At 40.2% G+C, this 19,392-nt stretch overlaps 1 protein-coding gene across 1 annotated transcript in view; it reads right to left on the minus strand.

Moving 5' to 3' along the window:
- OTOG (otogelin) overlaps positions 1-19,392 on the minus strand; it is a 135,336-nt gene that overhangs the window by 50,577 nt on the left and 65,367 nt on the right. The window contains exons 29-31 of the mRNA XM_078387307.1: positions 14,917-14,943; positions 11,590-11,757; positions 8,749-9,027 (exon numbers count right to left, since the gene is read on the minus strand). Coding sequence (XP_078243433.1) covers positions 8,749-9,027; positions 11,590-11,757; positions 14,917-14,943 — 474 coding nt within the window. The remainder of the gene's footprint in view (positions 1-8,748; positions 9,028-11,589; positions 11,758-14,916; positions 14,944-19,392) is intronic.

Genomic DNA, 19,392 nt, shown 5'->3' on the forward strand with positions numbered 1-19,392 from the left:
CTGAACTCAGGCAGGGATGCTGACTGGTAAAAGGGTGGGCAATACAACAGCAAGATCCCTAATACATGTATATCTCAAAAGACCCAGGAGAAGGAACTGCCCATTCAGTCTTCTTCTCAGCTAGCCTACTAACTCACAATACCTCCCACCCATGTCCACACCAACAGCCATATTCCCTTATGTTCCAGGTCAGCTAATGAACCCTGCAGGCACATAACACGGGCAACATGCATCCCTAGGGCATTTTTGCAGGCTTCAAGACCCTCAAGAAATAAATTAAAGGCTTCAGACATTTATAAATTAATCTCTTACATGACATTAGTTACATTGATGGGCTGATGTTAGCTGATTATTATTCTCTGTTACAATCACTATCCATATATTTGGGAAAAAAATAAAAGAAAGGTAATCAATCAGTTTGGCCCCATCCTACCTACACTGGCCATGCTCCCTCAGAATGGGAACCCTGAACTGCCAACCACAATGAAAACTGGGCCTCAGCCCCATTAAGATGCCCAGCCCTGCTCTACAGCAACCCATATTGCAAGCAAAGACATTACAGTTATGACAATGAGTCACTTTAATTCAGCTGAAATATTTTAAATGACCCAAGCATCTTTTATCAGCGTCTCTTCTTTCTTTTTGATGCCATCAAACCCCCTATGAGGAATACGAGATTGAAGATAAAATTTCAGCAGCCACATTCATCCACCTCAGAAAAATAATACAGTGGACCCTTGTCTTACAGACGGCTTGACTTACAGACTTTTTGAGTTACAGACTTCTCTGGCCGCAAAATTTAGGTTTGACTTGCAGCCTGAGAATTGACTTACAGACCAGAAAAAAAACCAAAATGGAACAAAAACGGCCTGTTACGGGATTAATCGGTTTTCAATGCACTGTACGTCAATGGAGACTTGACTTACAGACTTTTTGACTTGAGAACCGCCTTCCAATACGGATTAAGTTCTCAAGTCAAGACCCCACTGAGATAGTCCTTGACCTCCTGTCACCCCTGTAGAAGCATATTTATCAAGACACTTAGTGTCAAACTTATTAAACACTTTGTAAAGATAAAGGTTCCCTTTGACATTTAGTCCAGTCGTGTCCGACTCTAGGGGGTGGTGCTCATCCCCATTTCCAAGCCGTAAAGCCGAAGACAGTTTCCATTGTCATGTGGCCAGCGCAACTAGACATGGAACACCATTACCTTCCCATAGTGGTGGTACCTATTTATCTACTCACATTTTTACATGCTTTCAAAATGCTAGGTTGGCACTTTGTGCTGACTAGCAAATAAAAATAAAAATCCTATACATATTAAGGCCATGTGGAATGAAATAAATCATTTACACTCACTAATGATACCAATCTGCATTGGTTTATTATATTCAGTATAACCCACCTGATACAATTTAGATAAAATGTAATTGCTTCGATTAGGGCAGCTTTCTGTTGAGGGAATGTAGCCCAGTCATAGTTCTCATGCTTGGCCTATAGGTCTCAGGTTAATTCTTGGTGTTGGCAATGAAGAATTTTTAGGGAGCAGGGCTTAGAAAGTTCACTATCCGAGGGTCAAAGTGTATATTACACATATCTCATAATCAGAGCTAAAATCAGGTTAGTATATCAAACGTGAACCAGGAAGACATTCATTTGTGAGAAATTACACTTGTAAACAAGGCCACACTTAGCTCCGAAGTGTGACTAATCATAAAATGAAGCACGTGAGGGAAAGCCATCGCTGTGATAATAATACGGTTTCTGCAGTTAAGGAATTCCTTCTTCTAATGATGGGTTATCTGCAAGGTACAGTTTAGACCTAAGTTCTTGGTGGCCTATTTGTTTTAAGATTGTTTTAACAATAGAGGAGTTAATGGCCTAATCCATATAAGCAGCTTTGCACGTTTACAGTAATACCTCATAATACCCCTAATACTACATTCTGTATCGGGTGATGAAAGCACTGCATCATCATGCCTCTTCTCCCACAGTTCTTCCAGTAAGATATCATAGCTGATGGCATCAAAAGCCAAGGACAGATCTTTAAGAGACTCAGCAAAGAAATAGTGCCCATCTCTCACAAAAGCAAATAATCACCTGGTGTTTTGGTAGTTGAATCCAGACTGTAGTATATTTAGACAATTTCCTTCAAGAATGTCTGAAGCTGTTCAGACACCAAAGTCTGAAGCACCTTGCCCACACAAGTTTTATTTGTAGTGGTCAAATAATTTTGATAAGTCAAATAACTTTGGTCAGGATGGACAATCTTACAAATTTGGGAAGCCAAACTGGCTGTTTTGTTGGAGAAAATAACAATCTAACACTGGGTTTCAGTGGGAATGGGGCTTTACAGTGTAACATAAGTGGCTTTGCCACTAACCTATTAGTAGCCCCTTTTCTCAGGTTTAAGGCAAGCCCTGCCCCTCTTCCTGTTTGTTTGCTTCCATTGTTTTGTTTGCTCTCTTCTCTTTCTCTCTGACTTTCAGCCTGAGCAAACAGGTAAAACTCTGATCCTGACCTCTAACCATGCGGCTAGCATGGAGGAACTCAATTTCCCAGCATGGTTGAGACTGCAATTTCTTTTTTAAAATCCTCTTTATTCTTCAGAATGTAACTGGAATCCCACAATGGTAAGTAAAAAATGTTTTTCTTTTCTATTTAAGCTACTTGTACAGTGATTTTTATATACAAAGGGCTAGTCACCGTGAGAACAAAAATGGCTGGGTGGAAGAAGAGAATTTTAGCTAGTTGCCTTCATGTTTTGCCCTGTGCTACAGCTGGCTTTTTTACTTTATGCTCTGCTAACTAGAAGGAACCAACCAAAATTTCTCCAGTTATTTTCAGCCTTTAAACAGATAATCCAATTTCGCTTTCTTTACATTTTGGGGTAGGTGGACCTTAGAGGTGCCCCTCAGGCCCATAAAATCAAAGCTGTTGCTTCTGGGGATCCTCCAACTGTAGCAAGCACACTTTATTTTGTTTAGAAAAGAGTTCTTCCCCTCACCCCAAGTAGATTTTTGGAGAACTCAGGGGCTTCTTTTTTTTGGCGGCCACATGCCGTCCATGAAACACTTGTTGGCCTACCACTGCTCCAGGTCCAGGGAGGTCCTCTTTAGGAGAGAGATCATTCAAGGTGGCAGACATCACCTCAAGATAACGATTGTATCTACCACTCCCTGGAATATGTATTGGGGACAGAATTGGCAGCAACACTATGGTTAAGAAGAGAGGGAAGGCAGTCATGGTTTATCTTCTTTTTCCACAGAAAAGACACAACAGCCTCACCTCCCATCCCCCTTTCTTTACCATTCTTTTCATCCTTTCATCCATTTCTGGGCTTGTTTTGTTGCTTGGCCAGTTCTAGGGTTATACTGGCAGAAGGTATATTGAATACCTCTGTCCAAATCTCTGAGAAGGCCTCACTGCATGCCCTATGCAGTGATGAATGCACAATGTGAGGTAACAGGATTCAGGTTTTAGTTTTTAAGATGCCACAATACTCTTTGTAGTTCTTACTCCAACAAAGTAACAGGACTATTTCCTTGGTCCTGTTACTTTGTTAGTAAACCTAATCCACAGCCCACTCTCCAATGACAAGCAAAAGTAAAAAGAAACAAAAAATAGTGTGACATTCCAAAGATTATACTCTCTCAGAGACATGATTTCTTGAATGTTTTCCCATTATTACGTGTGAGAGACTCTGGAAACATCAATTATAGAAGCATACAAGTTGTATTGGCCAGAATCCTATTACTGTTTGTGCAAGGTTTCTGTAACGCTGCAGCTAATTGACGAGCTGTCCAATGCATCTCAGTTGTGCAGTTGGGTATGTAACCACAACTCAGAGCCTGTTTCCACTGCAAGAATAAACCGGCAGTGCAAGCACATTTTCTGGATTCGTGCTTAAGTCACACGGACTCACTCTACCATCACCAATGCCTTCATCTACTGTCAAGTGGGTCTGATGGGGGGAGCGGGGAGCAGGGGAGAGAATGGAAAGGGAGAGGGAGGAGGATGAGTGGGAACAGGGCAAGGATTTTTTCCTGGCAAACCCAGTACATAAGTATGAACACACATAAATGCACATACACACATAGAGGAGAGAGAGGTACAGTGAGGGAAGTGTGAGGGTGGTCTCCCACACTAGATGCAAGAAACTCAAACCTTCTACCAGAATGCAAGCTAGTGGAGGAGGAGGAACCATCCTTTCCTTTGGGCTCCAGTTCCTGGAACAACTCTCCCCATGGATCCCCATGGTTTTTATATGTAGGATCACCCCAAACCAGAGAAAACGGATCCTCATGAGTTATATAGGATTAGCTCAAAACACAAAAAAGCATGGGTCCCAGGCATGGATCACCATAGATCCCCACAAATTTTATCTATAGGATTACCCCAAAGCACAAAAACATGATTCCCTGGCATGCTTTGGATTGGAAGTCTGTGGGCACTGGTGGGATCTATAATTTGATGGTAAGTTGTTGAGGATCCCATATAAAAATAATATGAAAATGGAAAGGAGCAAGGGATGAGGGTGGTGACAGGTGACTGAGGGGAATAGAAAACAAGAAGTATTTGGTGGGGGTGAGGAGGAGATGTTGGTTGAGGAATGGGGCAAAAGGGGAGGAAAGTGGTGGGGGCTGAAAGGGGAGGCAAGGAAGGTTTGACTTGGCTGACTGGAGGTTGTAAAAACGAACAAACAAAGAAACACAGATCAGGGGCATTCATATATGTGGAAGCGATTCTTTGGAATCCGCTGCAAAATAAGCAGACCTCTGGCAGAAAGCAGAAAAACTCTCTTCTCTGACAGAGCAGTCCACTTGTGCATGCGCCTTGTGTGTACACTTAAGTTTGAGTCATGGTTTTTTTTTTTTTTTTTTTTTTTTTTTTTTTTTGCAGCAGAACACAGATTTTATTATCAGTGGGATAGGGCCTAAGATGCACTCTGACACCTCATCAATTAGTAGAAATTAACCAGATCAAGCTTACACTAATACCAACAAGATTCTGGCCAACGCATAACTACATTTTCTATTTGCTTCAACCTGTCTTCGCCTTAGTTTGACTATTTAAAAAAGGAGAACAATAACACTACCTGTCTGTCACAAATATCATGAGGATTACCAGCTTGGATAGCTCATTGAATTAAGTATCTGGCTGCGCAACCAGAGATAGGGAGTTCAATTCCCTAGGGTGCCTCCTGGCAGAAGAGGCAGCCTAAGGAGCCTCCACAGTCTGTGGGTGCCCCCAAAAGAAGATAAAGGTAAACCACTTCTGAGTATGCTCTACTTGGAAAACTCTGGGAAGGGTCACCATGAGTCTGAACTGACTGGATGACACACAAGTGTTATTTTGTAATTAAGGACAGTTGTGAATCCTTTAAAAATTTGTGTAGTTGACATTTTGACAGATATAATATGCCACTGGAGTTAATTATTTTTCAATGAATAGTACTAGTAATAGTATAATATTCTTAGTCTTACATAAGAAAGGTGCACACACAATGGCCAGTGAGTTTGCTATGTACTGTTTTGATTATTTGTACTCAAAATAAACTGAAAAACAGGAGAATGTATATTCTGCACCAGTAATTTTAGTGATATATACTTTTCAACTAATAGAAATAGCATCCAATAGCTGTAGCAAAAACACAGTCACACACCAATAGAAACATACAGGAAATAATTTTCTTTATCTTGTTACTTCTATCAATTATGCTGAGAATACTCAAACATTGAAGTATGCATACTAGTAACTATGGTACCCTTACCGGTATCCCCTATCTTGTGAACTGAGAATTTTCACATGACCTTTATCAAACAGGGATCCGCTATAGAGGTTCTTTGGTCTTTGAAAATGTGGTTTTGGTTCAGTTTTGGATATGCTTCAGAGAACATGAAGACTTTTCAAGGCATTACTGACCAAAGGAGTTTAAATAATTTGTTATACTATTTCCAATATTTATAATCAGAAATAGCAATTCCCATTTGGAAAGGTTCTGATCTAATATGCAAAGTATTTATGATAGTCAGCAGGAAACCCAATCTGCCTTTGCCTCTGCACTCTAGAACTGGTGTAACTTTTCCATTAACTTAAACAAATGCTGCAGTATTTTTAGACCATGTAATTACCCTGCATCAGCAAGTAGAGTCCTGTGAAAAAACACTGGAGAAAGATTCAACCTCTGTTTCTTTGCTTATAAAACCATGAAACCCAAATCCTCGGATGTGGTGATTAATGAAATGCCTCATGACCATTTGATATGATCCCACTTGCTGAGGTAAATTGTTTTAGTTTTCCACTGGCATACATAGGATTCTTTGGCACGACTGGAAGGCAAAGACTTCACACTTTAAAAAGATACACCATTCTCTGTTAATGCAGCACTAGGAAAGGATATTACAGATATTAACCTCTTCCTTTCTCCTTAAAGATAAAAGAATATGACTCTTTCAGTTTTATTCAAACTATTACCTATATTTGCAAATCTTTATATTTTAAGAACTGCATTCGCTTCATGTACTCCTCAGTTCAAAACTTCAACAACAATATGATTGAAGGAATTTGTCAGGAGGTAACAAGCATTTAGCAATGACAAAATCTGTCATTTTTTTGTGAAGTCGGAGTGTGCCAGCCAACAGCTGCAATATAGCCTCATCTTAACATGCCCCCACAGATTTACAATGCTGCTATTAACACTTTAATTTAGTGGTTGGCTAGCACGGAATTATTCGACATGCAGTTGGCCCCTTTTGTCACAAAAACCAACAGGGTGGTAGATGTACAATCTCCCTACATGAAACTTCATTTCTTGCAGCATTTCCTGTTTTTCCTTTTGATTAAAAAAGAGAGACTATTTTGCTTAACAGAAATATACATTATCATTTTAACAATAAAATGAAATAAACTACTGGACTGTTTCAGGAAATGCAGAACACTTCTCACCAAGATCACAGATTACTTGTAAAAGCTTTAGGTGCACCTGAAGTATCTGTTTATCTTATTTTGATGAGTGGCTTTCAGGTTGTGCAGCCCAATAAATTCATCTTACAGCAGTCTTCAGTGCCATCAACCACTGTCTGAGCTGCCCATCACAGGTCAGGCTGGGCAGCATTACATTGTGCTAGTTTGGTCTTACCTTGAAGGTAGAATTAGTGCAGCAGTGGATGGTGCAGGCACTGGACCTTAAGGGTTCAAAAGTTCCTATCCTGTTCCTATGCTGTTTAAATTTACATGAAGCCATTGTTCTTTGGAGCTTTTTGAATACAGTGTTGTTGATATACAAAACAAACACATATCTCTGTTTCTTTCCCACCAAAACCCATGGAAACATTAGATAAACTTATTTTGAAAGTAATCCAGACAAGATGACAGAGCAACAGGTTGCCAGATGGCTTTGATGCTGCTATACAGCCATGAATTTTTGAGATGTGACAGTACTTCCTTTGAGGAAGATGCACTCACTGAGATGAGGACAAGATCTACCTGCATATCCATAGAGATGCAAGTGTCAGTAATCACATGTTCAAGAGAAAACGAAGACAACTGGCTGAAACAGAGAATGCATTCAGCGAATAAAAAATATCAATAAATGGGTGTTTGCATTACCCTAATGGATTTACATCAAACTACTGTAGTGCATGTGCCCACAAAGAAGCTTGTTTTGTACCCCTAATCTTCATATGTAGGATCTGCTAAAGCAGGGGTCAAAAACATGGAGCACCTGACGTAGCCATCACAGGCAGTTTGCACCACCAAACTCTGCCTCTGGGCTCCCACATTCCAATTTGAATTTCTTTTAGCATTTTTTCTTAAAAAATTAACTTTGCATCTTTGGGGAGGGCTGTAACACTTTCCAAAGCAACCCCCAGATTCCTCCACACCCTTCCCCAAATAATTACATTTTAAAAATTGGCTGCAGAGCATAGAAAATGGCTTCTTCAAATTAAATTTTTTTTAATTTAACCCATTTTTCTGTTAACAAGAATAATATTAAACACAAATTAGCCTTTTTCCACTGTGCCCTTACCCTTCAACCCCTCTCTTTCAGGCTGCCAGTAAAAGTCAAAAATGGTTCTCTATCCCACTCCACACCACTGTTCTAATAAGACTAGTAGTAATTGACACATAATATTATTTGGCTACATACTGGATACATGTATTCATAATTATAATCTAAGAGAACTACAATCTAAAGTACCATCACATGAACTTGCATTTTAGCACAGGTAGGCCAATAAGCAAACAGCTGCTGTATTTCCCTTGATCTTGCATTTAACGTTTAACACGAATTTTGTAAGAATTATAGCAAATTCTTTTCAGTAATTGTGACAGAACCCTCACCAAATTTGCCCAGCAATAAGAGAAAGAAAGAGATTGGCCAGAAGGAGATGGAAAGAAGAGCCAATCCAGAGAGGCCAACAAAAAGAGAGCTGAAGAGGACGGAGTAAGAGAAGGAGCTAAATTGTAATTAAAGAAGAGAGTTTGAGTTTGGAGTGGGCTATATAAGATGATTACTTTGTAGCAAGGAGAGCTAATTCTGGCCTGGGAAAGTTGATACTCACAATTCATTTAATTTCAAATTTAGGAAAATGCAGTTTACCAATTTATATGTTTAAATAAATATCTTCTTTTTATGTTTCAATTTAAAAACCACTTGGGATGTAAGGGAAGTTAAAGGGTGATTAGCCTGGATAGGGCTGGTCACAGGAATGTAGCCACCAGGATTCATATCCATATACTTACCTACAAGTTCAAAAAGAGTCGACAGTCTGAAAGCCTCAGAGTGATGGTACTTTACAACATTCACAGATGACGCTGAAATGCGGATAAATGCTCCAGGCACTGCAAATGACTCAAAGGAACTATATCCTGAAAGCCACGTGTTTTTGTGGATAGCAAATGTTGATCTATTCTGAAAACTCTCGTTTCGTTCCCACTTAGAAAGAACCAGTGTATTATTGGAAACTAAAGAAAGAAAGTAATTTGGTCTGTCAGCCGCTTCAAATGAAACCAAGCTTGGATCTGAAAAACAAGCAGCAGTAACATTACTTCCTAAGCCATGCAGAGTTTACAGAGATCAGCCTCCAGTCCACTGAAGTACATTTTGATTATTTGTCTGTTTCGTAAAGTGCAACCAGACTCCGTCACACACGGTTTAGTTCCAAATTATCTATTTTGCCAGATATTACATTATCATTGCTTTAAACAGAATCACTTATACAAAGCATTTCAGTGCATCAATTTTGTAGAAATAATTTTCACTTTGACGTTTAACCTAATTATTCTTTTTTGCTGGAGGTTAAAACTCTCTCATACTGCCCAGTATACCACAAATACCTTACCTTTCATGAAAATAATGAGAGAGAGAGAGAGAGAGAGAGAGAGAGAGAACCTGCAGAGTCTCGTTTTTCAGTTTCTTCCACATCAATTGACCACTGAGTCCAAGAAAATATCATGTTGAATGTTAAGAAAATTCTATGTGTTTTGTTCTTAGTTAGGTTTCATACAAAAATTTCAAAAACCTACTTAAAAAGTAATCAACCTTGTTTATCATAGATCTTATTGTATTGCAATGGTCAGTAAAAGGGTGACAACAAATTGCAAATGTGCATCTGTTATTCAAAATACTATTTCATTGTACATTGTGTTAGTCTGTTGAAACATAACCATAAAACTACTGTAAAATCAACTGTCTGCCTCAGGACTGGGTAATGTTTTCTTTAGAAGTGCTGCAGGCAGAAAAAATAATCTCCAATAAACAGATGTTATATGATACACTGCTCATTACTCTGGAATAACATCTCATTTTCCAAAATAACACTTATTTACTGGGTGAATCACAACTGCATAGAGAGATCTTTTGGATATTTTCTCAATTATATGTTAACAACTGGAAAATGAGCAATACCTGCAAAAATTACAGATATGTACAACTTGTTGAAATTTGACTGGGACTCAAAAAGAACTGGTAACCCTCAAGGGAAGTGAGCTTCAAGAAGGATTCATGAACTGAATGGGCCATATCAGTCAACACTTCTCCTGATCAAATTCATGCATACAAATGGGAATATGTGCCTGCCACCTCCTCCCTTCTGGCACATCCGTCCCTGATCACAACATTCACACAGAACGTGCATATGTAAAATTAAACATGTGCAGATTAATTTCATGTACATTCTGTTCCCTTTCATCCAGAACTCACTAACAGATCATGCAAACTGGGCTTATGTTCACTAAAATTTAAATCAATAAGTGCAATAGTATTCAAATATTGCAGTTCCAGCATGTTTGTCTTAAGACATCAGTGGCAGATGGGGACATGCCAGTTAGGCCAGAGGGAGAAGGTATGTTATTGATTCCATCCACATGAACAAGCTGGATTATGAAGATCACCCAGTCATTGCTTTTTGTTAGAAAAGGGGGCATTTTCCTTCAGGAAATAAAGTGATTGTGCAAAAGGCAAATGCTTCTCAGAAAAAAAATGTATAGGCAAATTTAAATTCCACCATATGATGGAAGACTGTATACTAAGATTCTTTCATCAAACATTGTTCACCCTCTATAATTTTTCAGATATTTTTTCCTGCAATTTTTATTATTCCACTAATGTTGTTTTAGTAATTTCTGTGTTTCTTATTTTTCAAGAATGTTTTTATATCATACAAAAATTATTCTTAACTTTAATTCAGGGACCATTTCTCACATTACCTCTTTTCCTTTATTTTTAAAATCATGCAGTTTAAAATGGCAGAAAACATGCAGCTCTGATGTGCTCACAGTCACATACAACTGAACTATACAGGCAAATCATAACCGGGGCATTTCCAACAATGCTATATCAACTCAGTCACCTATTACTCAGGTGTATTTCTCATACTGGCATCCAGTTGGTCACCTACATGTGCTTTATCCAGGTGTTAAGAAACGTGGAGTCAACATAACTAAAAGTAGCTATGTTGGACATAATCCAAAAAACCTTATGATACGTATGGGTTTTTACTCAAACACAGTCTTACTACCTGCCAACCAACTAGACTGTGAACTTGACTGACCTAATCACTCAAACCACACTAATTCTACAGCTGACAAGCCACTGGCAACTTCAAGATTTCCTCCCAGACTTTTCTAACTTTATTTCTGCTACAGTCACTGTCAAAAGAGTACTGCGTCTACAAAGTTGTTTATCTGAAAGCTGAAGTGTCAGACTATTTATATATCAGTAACCTTCCTGTTTTAAAAACAACACCACTTGCTGTATGAAGAACTTAGCAGGCGGCTTTCTTCTTGAGAACCTACTGAAAACTGTAGAGGAAGGTTTAGTCTTCAGCCTTTCAAACCTAGGTTACAGCCTGGCACCTCTACCTTGTCAGTACCTGAGTACAGAAACTTCCTTGACTAGATCAAAAATCTAATCTAGATTTCTATTTCCTATAGCAGTCAGGCAGAGGTAGCTGAATAGGCACAAGTGGGATACAAAACTAGTTTTTCTGTTGTTTACATCCAGCATCTGGTGTTGAAGGGTAAAATGTTTCTGATTCAGACATTAGCTTCTGCAAGTCTCTAGGTATTCCACAGTGAGTTTACCATGTGCTTTGGGCTTATACAGCCCTGATGTCAGCATGAAGTTCACTGCATCCCCAGGAGCAAAGGCATCTCTTCTTGCTTGAAAAACAGAACCATCCAGTAGTTTGGCACCAAGTGCAACTTTCTTATCCAAGTAGCTGACCAGCATGTAAGGACCCTTTCCCAGAACTAAAAAGAGAAGGCAAGGTTATATTTCCTGTTGAATGCCACAAATGCTTGCATCTCATATGTTTATTAATTTGTTGTACAGTAACACAGAGAACATCAACTAAAAGCCTTTGAATAAATATGTTTCACTGAAGCTATATGCCTAAAAATAACAATGTTTTATTTTAGAGATGAATTTTAACCATATCCTCCTCATCTGTTAAGTGAAAAGTAATAATTTTATTAGAGTTTTCCCCTATATTACTTTTCTGACTCCACGTAGAATAAGCCACACATCATAACTCCTATTAAGCTGAATTATTAAAGTGGATAGTTAGAGATCAGCAACAGGACTATGAAGAGGTGAAGGAACACTACAACATGCAAGGGGGGGGAGGGGAAGTGGACTTCTAGACAGGTTTCCTGCATACTCCCCTAAAACAGTTAGAAGCCAATGGTTGTGCAAGTGCAAAGTGGCCACAAGAGGATGGCAAAGGTGGGTAGGATTCAGGCATATGTCTTGTGACAGCAGGAGCTGTGACATTGGCATGGTAGAAAGCAAGCATTCTGCTGCTTGTTTCCATTTCGCCATAGGTCTAAAGGGAGAACTGACTTGGAAAGTCATGGCATTTTTTTTCCTGAGCCCAGTTTCTCCCTAGAATATTTGAAACCAAGGGAGGGTAACATACGACCGTTCAGTTATTGCTGGACTGTACCCTATCACACTTCCTCACTGGCTATACCACATTATAGGGTAGACAAGGTAAAGTACAGTACAACAACATCTAGAAAGTAATAGGTAGCCCACGACCTTAAAGAATGATGAGAAGATCCACTTATAATAAAATCATGGCGGCAAAGTGAAATAACTTGCCTCAGATAATTTTCTTGTACTAATCCTTCACTCTAACTGCAATATATTTTTAAAGAAGCTTACGTTATATGTTATAAGAAGTTATGTGTTATAACAAACTGAAACCCAATACACAGACACTCACTAAAAAGTAATGCAAATGTTTTTCAGATGCATCATATTAATTTATAAAAACAAGAGAGTTGCTAAAGTGGTCTTTAAAAAAAAGAGGACTGAGGTTGAGATAAATAAAAACTATAATCTTTGGACACTTCTCTAACCAGTGGGTAAGATGATAGGTGACAGATATCTGGCTTCCATATTTTGAAACTAGATCCATCTAACCATTGGCTGAGTTGTCATAATAGCGGAGAATATTCATAAATATTAGCTGCTTAAAAATTAAGCTATCGACATGAAAGGTCTCTGTGCTACTGTTGGATCAATACTGATTGATTTCATTGAACTTGACCCAAAACTTGCCTTTCTTTAACAAAAATGAGGGGCACTGGGTAACTGAGCACCATATAGTAAATTTTAAAGATACAGCATTCATAAAAATTAGCTGAACTAGTAACTAGAGCATTATATTAGAAGGCAGAATAGAAAGCTAAGTAGAAATATATATAATGACAAAGGTGAGCATTTTCAAGATGATTTCTTGCTTGTGTAGGAGACAGTCATACAGCCTTACTGTATAAGAAAATGTGGGTAGTGGACTGAGTAATGGACTAAGACTAAAGAGACCAGGGCTCAGCCATGGAATTCACAGGGGGAAGTGAAACTGGTAAAACTACTCCTTGTACATATCACATGTTAAAAAAATACTCACAAAGGAAGTAGCATTATAAAATGATATCTGCCAATTTCATATAGTAACTGTGGATCTGATTAGAAAATGTTTGTGTTTTTTAAAAAAATGGGAAGAGAGGAGATAGGTGATTACCATAGCTTACAAACTAGCTCCCTCCGGTGGTTCTTCAGAAAAATACAAAATTTCCAAAGAAGTAGCTGTGGTTGTTCAGAATTATGGAAAAGGGAAAGTAAAGGGGAAAGGGGGGAAAAAAACAGAATGCAAAATATTGCGGCACTTTAAAGACTAATAGTTTATTTCGATATGAGTTTTCATGGATTAAAATCTTCTTTTGTATCTGAAGGAGTAGATTTCGATCTACAAAAGCTCACACTGATATATCAACTCCTGCAACATCGCCGAAACCAGTTGTATTGGCTCTTGCCTTTCCATTGGACTATTTCAGTGACGTGGAGAGGGGGGATTTGCTGGTTGGGTAACAGCCTATCCTCCATATTATTTTACCCAGGCTTCGTGCCCTGGAGAGAACACTCCAGCTTCGAGTACAGCGTCAAAACACTAGACGCTGTTCCAAGTCCTCCATACAGAGCACGTTACCATAGTCTCTAGAGATTGAAGGATGCCTATGGATGGCACCATATTTTCCTTTTTTCCTTATCCACTTCTCCTTTCCTTCTCCTTTAATTTTGCAAACATATATTTTCACAGTTTTCTTTTTTTTTACAGTACAGGAAATGCAAACATTTGACAGTCCTGAAATATGGCACCATGATGCTGTAGTACTTGAAAGTGTAGAACATGGTTGCAAAAGAAACAAGAAATAAATATCATCAGAGCCAGAAAATGCCCAAATGCTGGAACTGGCCATAAATGGTTGCCTTATCACCACATCAGGAATGACATTTATCTCAAACGGTGAAGCCCTGTCCCTCTCATAGTGATAACTTTTATAAGCATGTAAAATTCTGGAATATTGACACAAGAACGAACGGGGGGGGGGGAAACAACCCTAAGAGTGGCTAAGATACTAAGCCCGCATTATTGTCTCCTTACCATGATATCCCTCCAAGCTTGGTACTCTCACCTAAAATACTGTTCAGAATATGAGTTACTAGCAATGGTTCACAAACATTAGGGGCCCAGATATTCTTGTCTTGCTTACAACTCCCAGAATCCCTGATCTTTGGCTAGTGCTAGTTAGGGCTTTTGGGAGATGCAGCCAAAAAAAAAAACCCTCATCTGTTGCTCCAATTTAAGGGATCACTATACTAGAAAGAATAGAAACCTGGTCTGAGGTGCCAAAATAATTTTGTAGATTGATTGTCCAGACCATTCTTAGGGAGCAAATATGCCATTTAATTTCAGAAGTTAACCAGAAGCTTACAAGACTCATATGTGTAATTTCTTAAAAATTGTAAGATATACTGCTTCAAATAAAATGGATACATAAAGATGTTTCTTAGAGGGTGGCCAGAGAGAAAACACATCACAGTGCCCCCCATTAATTGCTTACCTTTGTTGATATATTCACAATCATAAGCTAAACAGGGAGAAAAGTGAACAGTTAGACATAATGGAATGCATATAGCAATCATACATGACATGCATATATAATATTTATACAGACTTCAGTATAATTCAAAGTAGGAAATGAAATTAACAGTCACTATGAACTTAAAAAGTCTGTTCATCGGATCTTTTTCGGTACTGTCAGAAAACATATACTGCAGACTACTATATATGACACAGTATCAAAAATAATCTGCTTAAATGGATGGTTATCCTTTTATGACCTCTAGTGGATAAGAATTAACTTAGCTGTCCTTCCTATAATGCACAATGATATCTGAAGTTTCAGTATGCAAAAACAATGCTTTTAATCAGAAATATTTTTAAAAGTAAGTTATTCAAATGAATTATCACAGAGAAAGCAGAGTGCAGGACATCATTTGATTTCCCCCCTCCAAAAAAACCCAACTTGTACAAGCTTGGAGTGTTTTACTTCTGCAAGGATGCCTCATGCTTCAACTGACATTTCCTGGAAGTCACTTAACTGAATCCCATTTTAGCAGATAATTTTAATTTTTTCCATGTTTCTATGTGTGACAAACCCAGACCTACTGGGATCTATCACACAGTTACTAAGCTGCCACCAACCATTCCCTATAATAAGTCACACAGACCAGGGATGGATTTTTAAACAATAAAAGAATAAGGTTTATTTTACATACAAACAGGGTAAATAAAACAATCAGGTGAATAAAATAAAGTAACGTGGCTTATTCTCACACACACAAGCATACAGTTTGGTTCACCTAGAACCTTTAACTTAAAGCACAGACCCTGAACCCATCAGTTCTGGCTAACCCACAGACCCCTGAACCTTTCAGGTTGGTACTCTGACACACAGTAGTACCCTGTCAGACACCCAGACTCCCACAACAGCTTCTTCTTCCCCAGCTGCTGCTTCGTCCCAACCCAGTGTCTCACAGTCTGTCTCAGCATCTACTCTTCACCACACAGGCATCACATATTTATACAGTACAGCCCCTCCTCCTGATGTCCCGCCTTCCACTCCCCATAGGATGGAACTTTCCCTCCAAACCCATGACAGACAGGTAACATCAGTGCTGTTATGTAACACCTCCCCTCTTTAAAAGTTGTTTTGTAGGGGGAAAGCTAAAAGTGCTTTTCACCAAAAAAAACAACCTGCATAAAATACACAACAACATTTATACATACCATATAATACTTACATATACTTACACTCCAAGTTAACCATAGCAAATATGCATTTAAACATTTTACCATATACAGTACATCAATTTACCTTTATTAATACCAACCAAATTCAAAACCAGGTACATTTTAACTTTTTGTTTTCATTATATACATATAGTCCATGTTCTTTCGCCGTCTTCAGTCTTCAGGTCTTCTTGATAAGGCGTCAGCAACACAGTTCACTGACCCTCTGACCACCTTCACTTCAAAGTCATAGTCCTGTAAGTTCAAAGCCCACCTCATAAGTTTGCTATTGTGGGTTTTCATCGTCTTTAACCATTGCAATGGTGAATGGTCAGTACACAGAATAAAATGTCTTCCCCAGATGTAAGGCTTGGCCTTCTGGATCGCGTAGACTATGGCCAAACATTCCTTCTCCACGGTTGCCAAATGTCTCTCACCTTTTTGAAGTTTCCTACTCAGGTAGGACACTGGATGCTGGTCACCATTCTCATCCTCCTGGCACAGAACTGCTCCTACCCCGCTGTTAGACGCATCGGTGTAGATGATGAACTCCCGGTCGAAGTCTGGAGCACGCAGCACAGGATAGTTGATTAACGCCTCCTTCAACCTCTGGAACGCCGCCTCACAGTCGCTGGTCCACGGGATGCGGTCATCAGCCTTCTTCCTCGTCAGATCGGTCAGCGGAGCCGCAATCTCGCTAAACCTCGGGATGAACTTTCTGTAGTAGCCCACCAACCCAAGAAATGATTTGACCTTTTTCTTGGTGTTGGGCCTAGGCCAATCACGAACTGCCTCTATTTTGGCCTCCAGGGGTTTTATCATTCCTCCCCCTACCATGTGACCCAAGTATTTTATTTCTGGGCTACCCAGCTGACACTTGCTGGCCTTTACTGTTAGCCCTGCTGCACTTAACCTCTGCAGCACTAACTCCAGGTGTATCAGGTGATCTTCCCAGGTATTACTGAAGATCCCTATGTCGTCAATGTAGGCCACTGTAAAGTCATTGAGCCCTGCCAAGGTCTGGTCCATCAGCCTTTGGAATGTGGCTGGTGCATTCCTGAGACCAAAGCTCAGGACTCGAAACTCATAGAGACCAAAAGGGCTGCAAAAGGCAGTCTTTTCTTGATCCCTGGGATCAATTCTTAATTGCCAATATCCCTTTACCAGGTCCAATGATGAGATGAACCGACAACCCCCTATGGTTTCAATCAGGTTGTCTAGCCTGGGCATTGGGTAGGCATCAGGAGTGGTTACACGGTTTAACTTCCTGTAATCAACACAAAACCTAATGCTCCCATCAGGCTTGTCCACAAGGACTATTGGAGAGGACCAAGGGCTAGAAGAGGGGACGATTATGTTCTCCCTCAGCATTTCGTCCAGCTCCTTCCGCACCTTGTCCCTATAGGGTCCCGTTACTCGGTATGGGGATACTGCCTGCGGGGGTGCATCCCCTGTGTGGATCCGATGCATCACTCCCTTCACTATCCCCGGCTTGTTGGAAAACACCTGTTGATATTTACTAAGCAGCATTTTTAATTCTTGCTGCTGGTCTTGGGTGAGTGCAGGACTGATCTTTACCTCCTCTGGGTTGTATTTTACTTCCCCTCTACCCTCCCAGAAGGGTAATTCAGCTTCCTCACTCTCAGCTGCTTTTATAGCAAATAGAACCCTCTGTTCCCCTCTGTAGTAGGGTTTTAGGGCATTCACATGAACCACCCTCCTTGCTTGGTTCTCCTCCTGCTCTATTAGGTAGTTCAGATCTGACATCTTGGAAATGACCCTATATGGTCCTGCCCATTTGAGCTGCAGCTTATTCTCTCTGCAGGGCCTAAGCCAAAGCACTTCCTCCCCTGGGTCAAAGTGCCTCTCTCTAGCTTTGTGGTCATACCATGTTTTCTGTCTGACCTTCTGAGCTTGCAGGTTTTCTGCTGCCAGCTCTAGATTTCTCCTTAGGTCATTCATCAAGGTGTCTATGTAAGTCACAACGTCTTGTGGGTCATCCTGGGTGATCTGCTCCCAATTTTGTTTGATCAAATCAAGGGGCCCTTTCACCCGTCTCCCAAATAGAAGTTCAAATGGACTAAACCCGGTACTGGCTTGTGGCACTGATCGATAAGCAAACAAAAGGGATTGCAGCTTCTGGTCCCAATTGTTTGGATTCTCTGCCAAGTAAGCCCTTATCATGCGCATCAGAGTCCCATTGAACTTCTCAGTTAACCCATTACTTTCCGGATGATAGGCAGTGGTTTCCTTGTGCTTAATTCCACAGATCTGCCATAAGCGTTTCATGAGCTTTGATGTGAACGATGCTCCCAAATCTGTGATTATCTCTGAGGCAAATCCCATCCTGGACATATACCCCACCAAAGCATCGGCCACTGTGTTAGTCTCAATGTTAGTCAAGGGTATGGCTTCAGGATACCTTGTGGCATGGTCCACAATTGTTAGGATGAACCTGTTCCCCCTCTTTGTGGCCTTGGGCAAAGGTCCCACTATATCCACCCCTATGCATTTGAACGGAGTGTCAATCACAGGCAAAGGGCACAACTTTGCTTTGGTCCTGTCGCGGTTATTCCCCTGCCTTTGACACACATCACATTGTTTACAGAACTCCCTGATCTGCTTCCCTATGTCAGGCCAGTAGAAATTCTGTGTGATTCTCTGCTGTGTCTTGTTCACTCCTAAGTGCGCAGCAAACATGTCAGAGTGACCCCTTTGTAAGATCATAGGGCGATACTTTTCAGGTACCACCAGCTGACTTCTGATCCCATCTCCCCCTTTTGAGATATTCCTCAGGGTTTCTCTATATAAAATCCCCTTTTTCTCCAGAAATCTCACTGGGGTTTCAGGTGTTAGCTGGGCGTCAGTCACCTGTTCAAAACACTTTTGGAGAGTGGCGTCTGCCTTTTGCTCCTGTCCAAATCTGCTGTCTGTGGTTAAGGTTTCCACCACAGCTTCTGAACTCCCCCCACCTGCTTCCGTCTCTGGCTCATCATTACCCCCCTGAACTGTCCCTGTGGTGGCTTGTGAGCGTGTAATCACTAGCACCCGTTTCACATGTTCAGCCAGGTCATTTCCCACGAGCACGGCTGCTGGCAGAGTCGATGAAATTGCTAGCCGCCAAACCCCCCTCCAGCCTTGAAAGTTGACAGGTACCTCCGCGACTGGGAGTGAGATTATCTGCCCCTCAATCCCTGCCACCTTCATGCTCTCATTTGGGATTATAAACTCCCTAGGAATAATA

Source organism: Pogona vitticeps, chromosome 1 (genome assembly GCF_051106095.1).
Source record: "Pogona vitticeps strain Pit_001003342236 chromosome 1, PviZW2.1, whole genome shotgun sequence".
Lineage (NCBI taxonomy): Eukaryota > Metazoa > Chordata > Lepidosauria > Squamata > Agamidae > Pogona > Pogona vitticeps.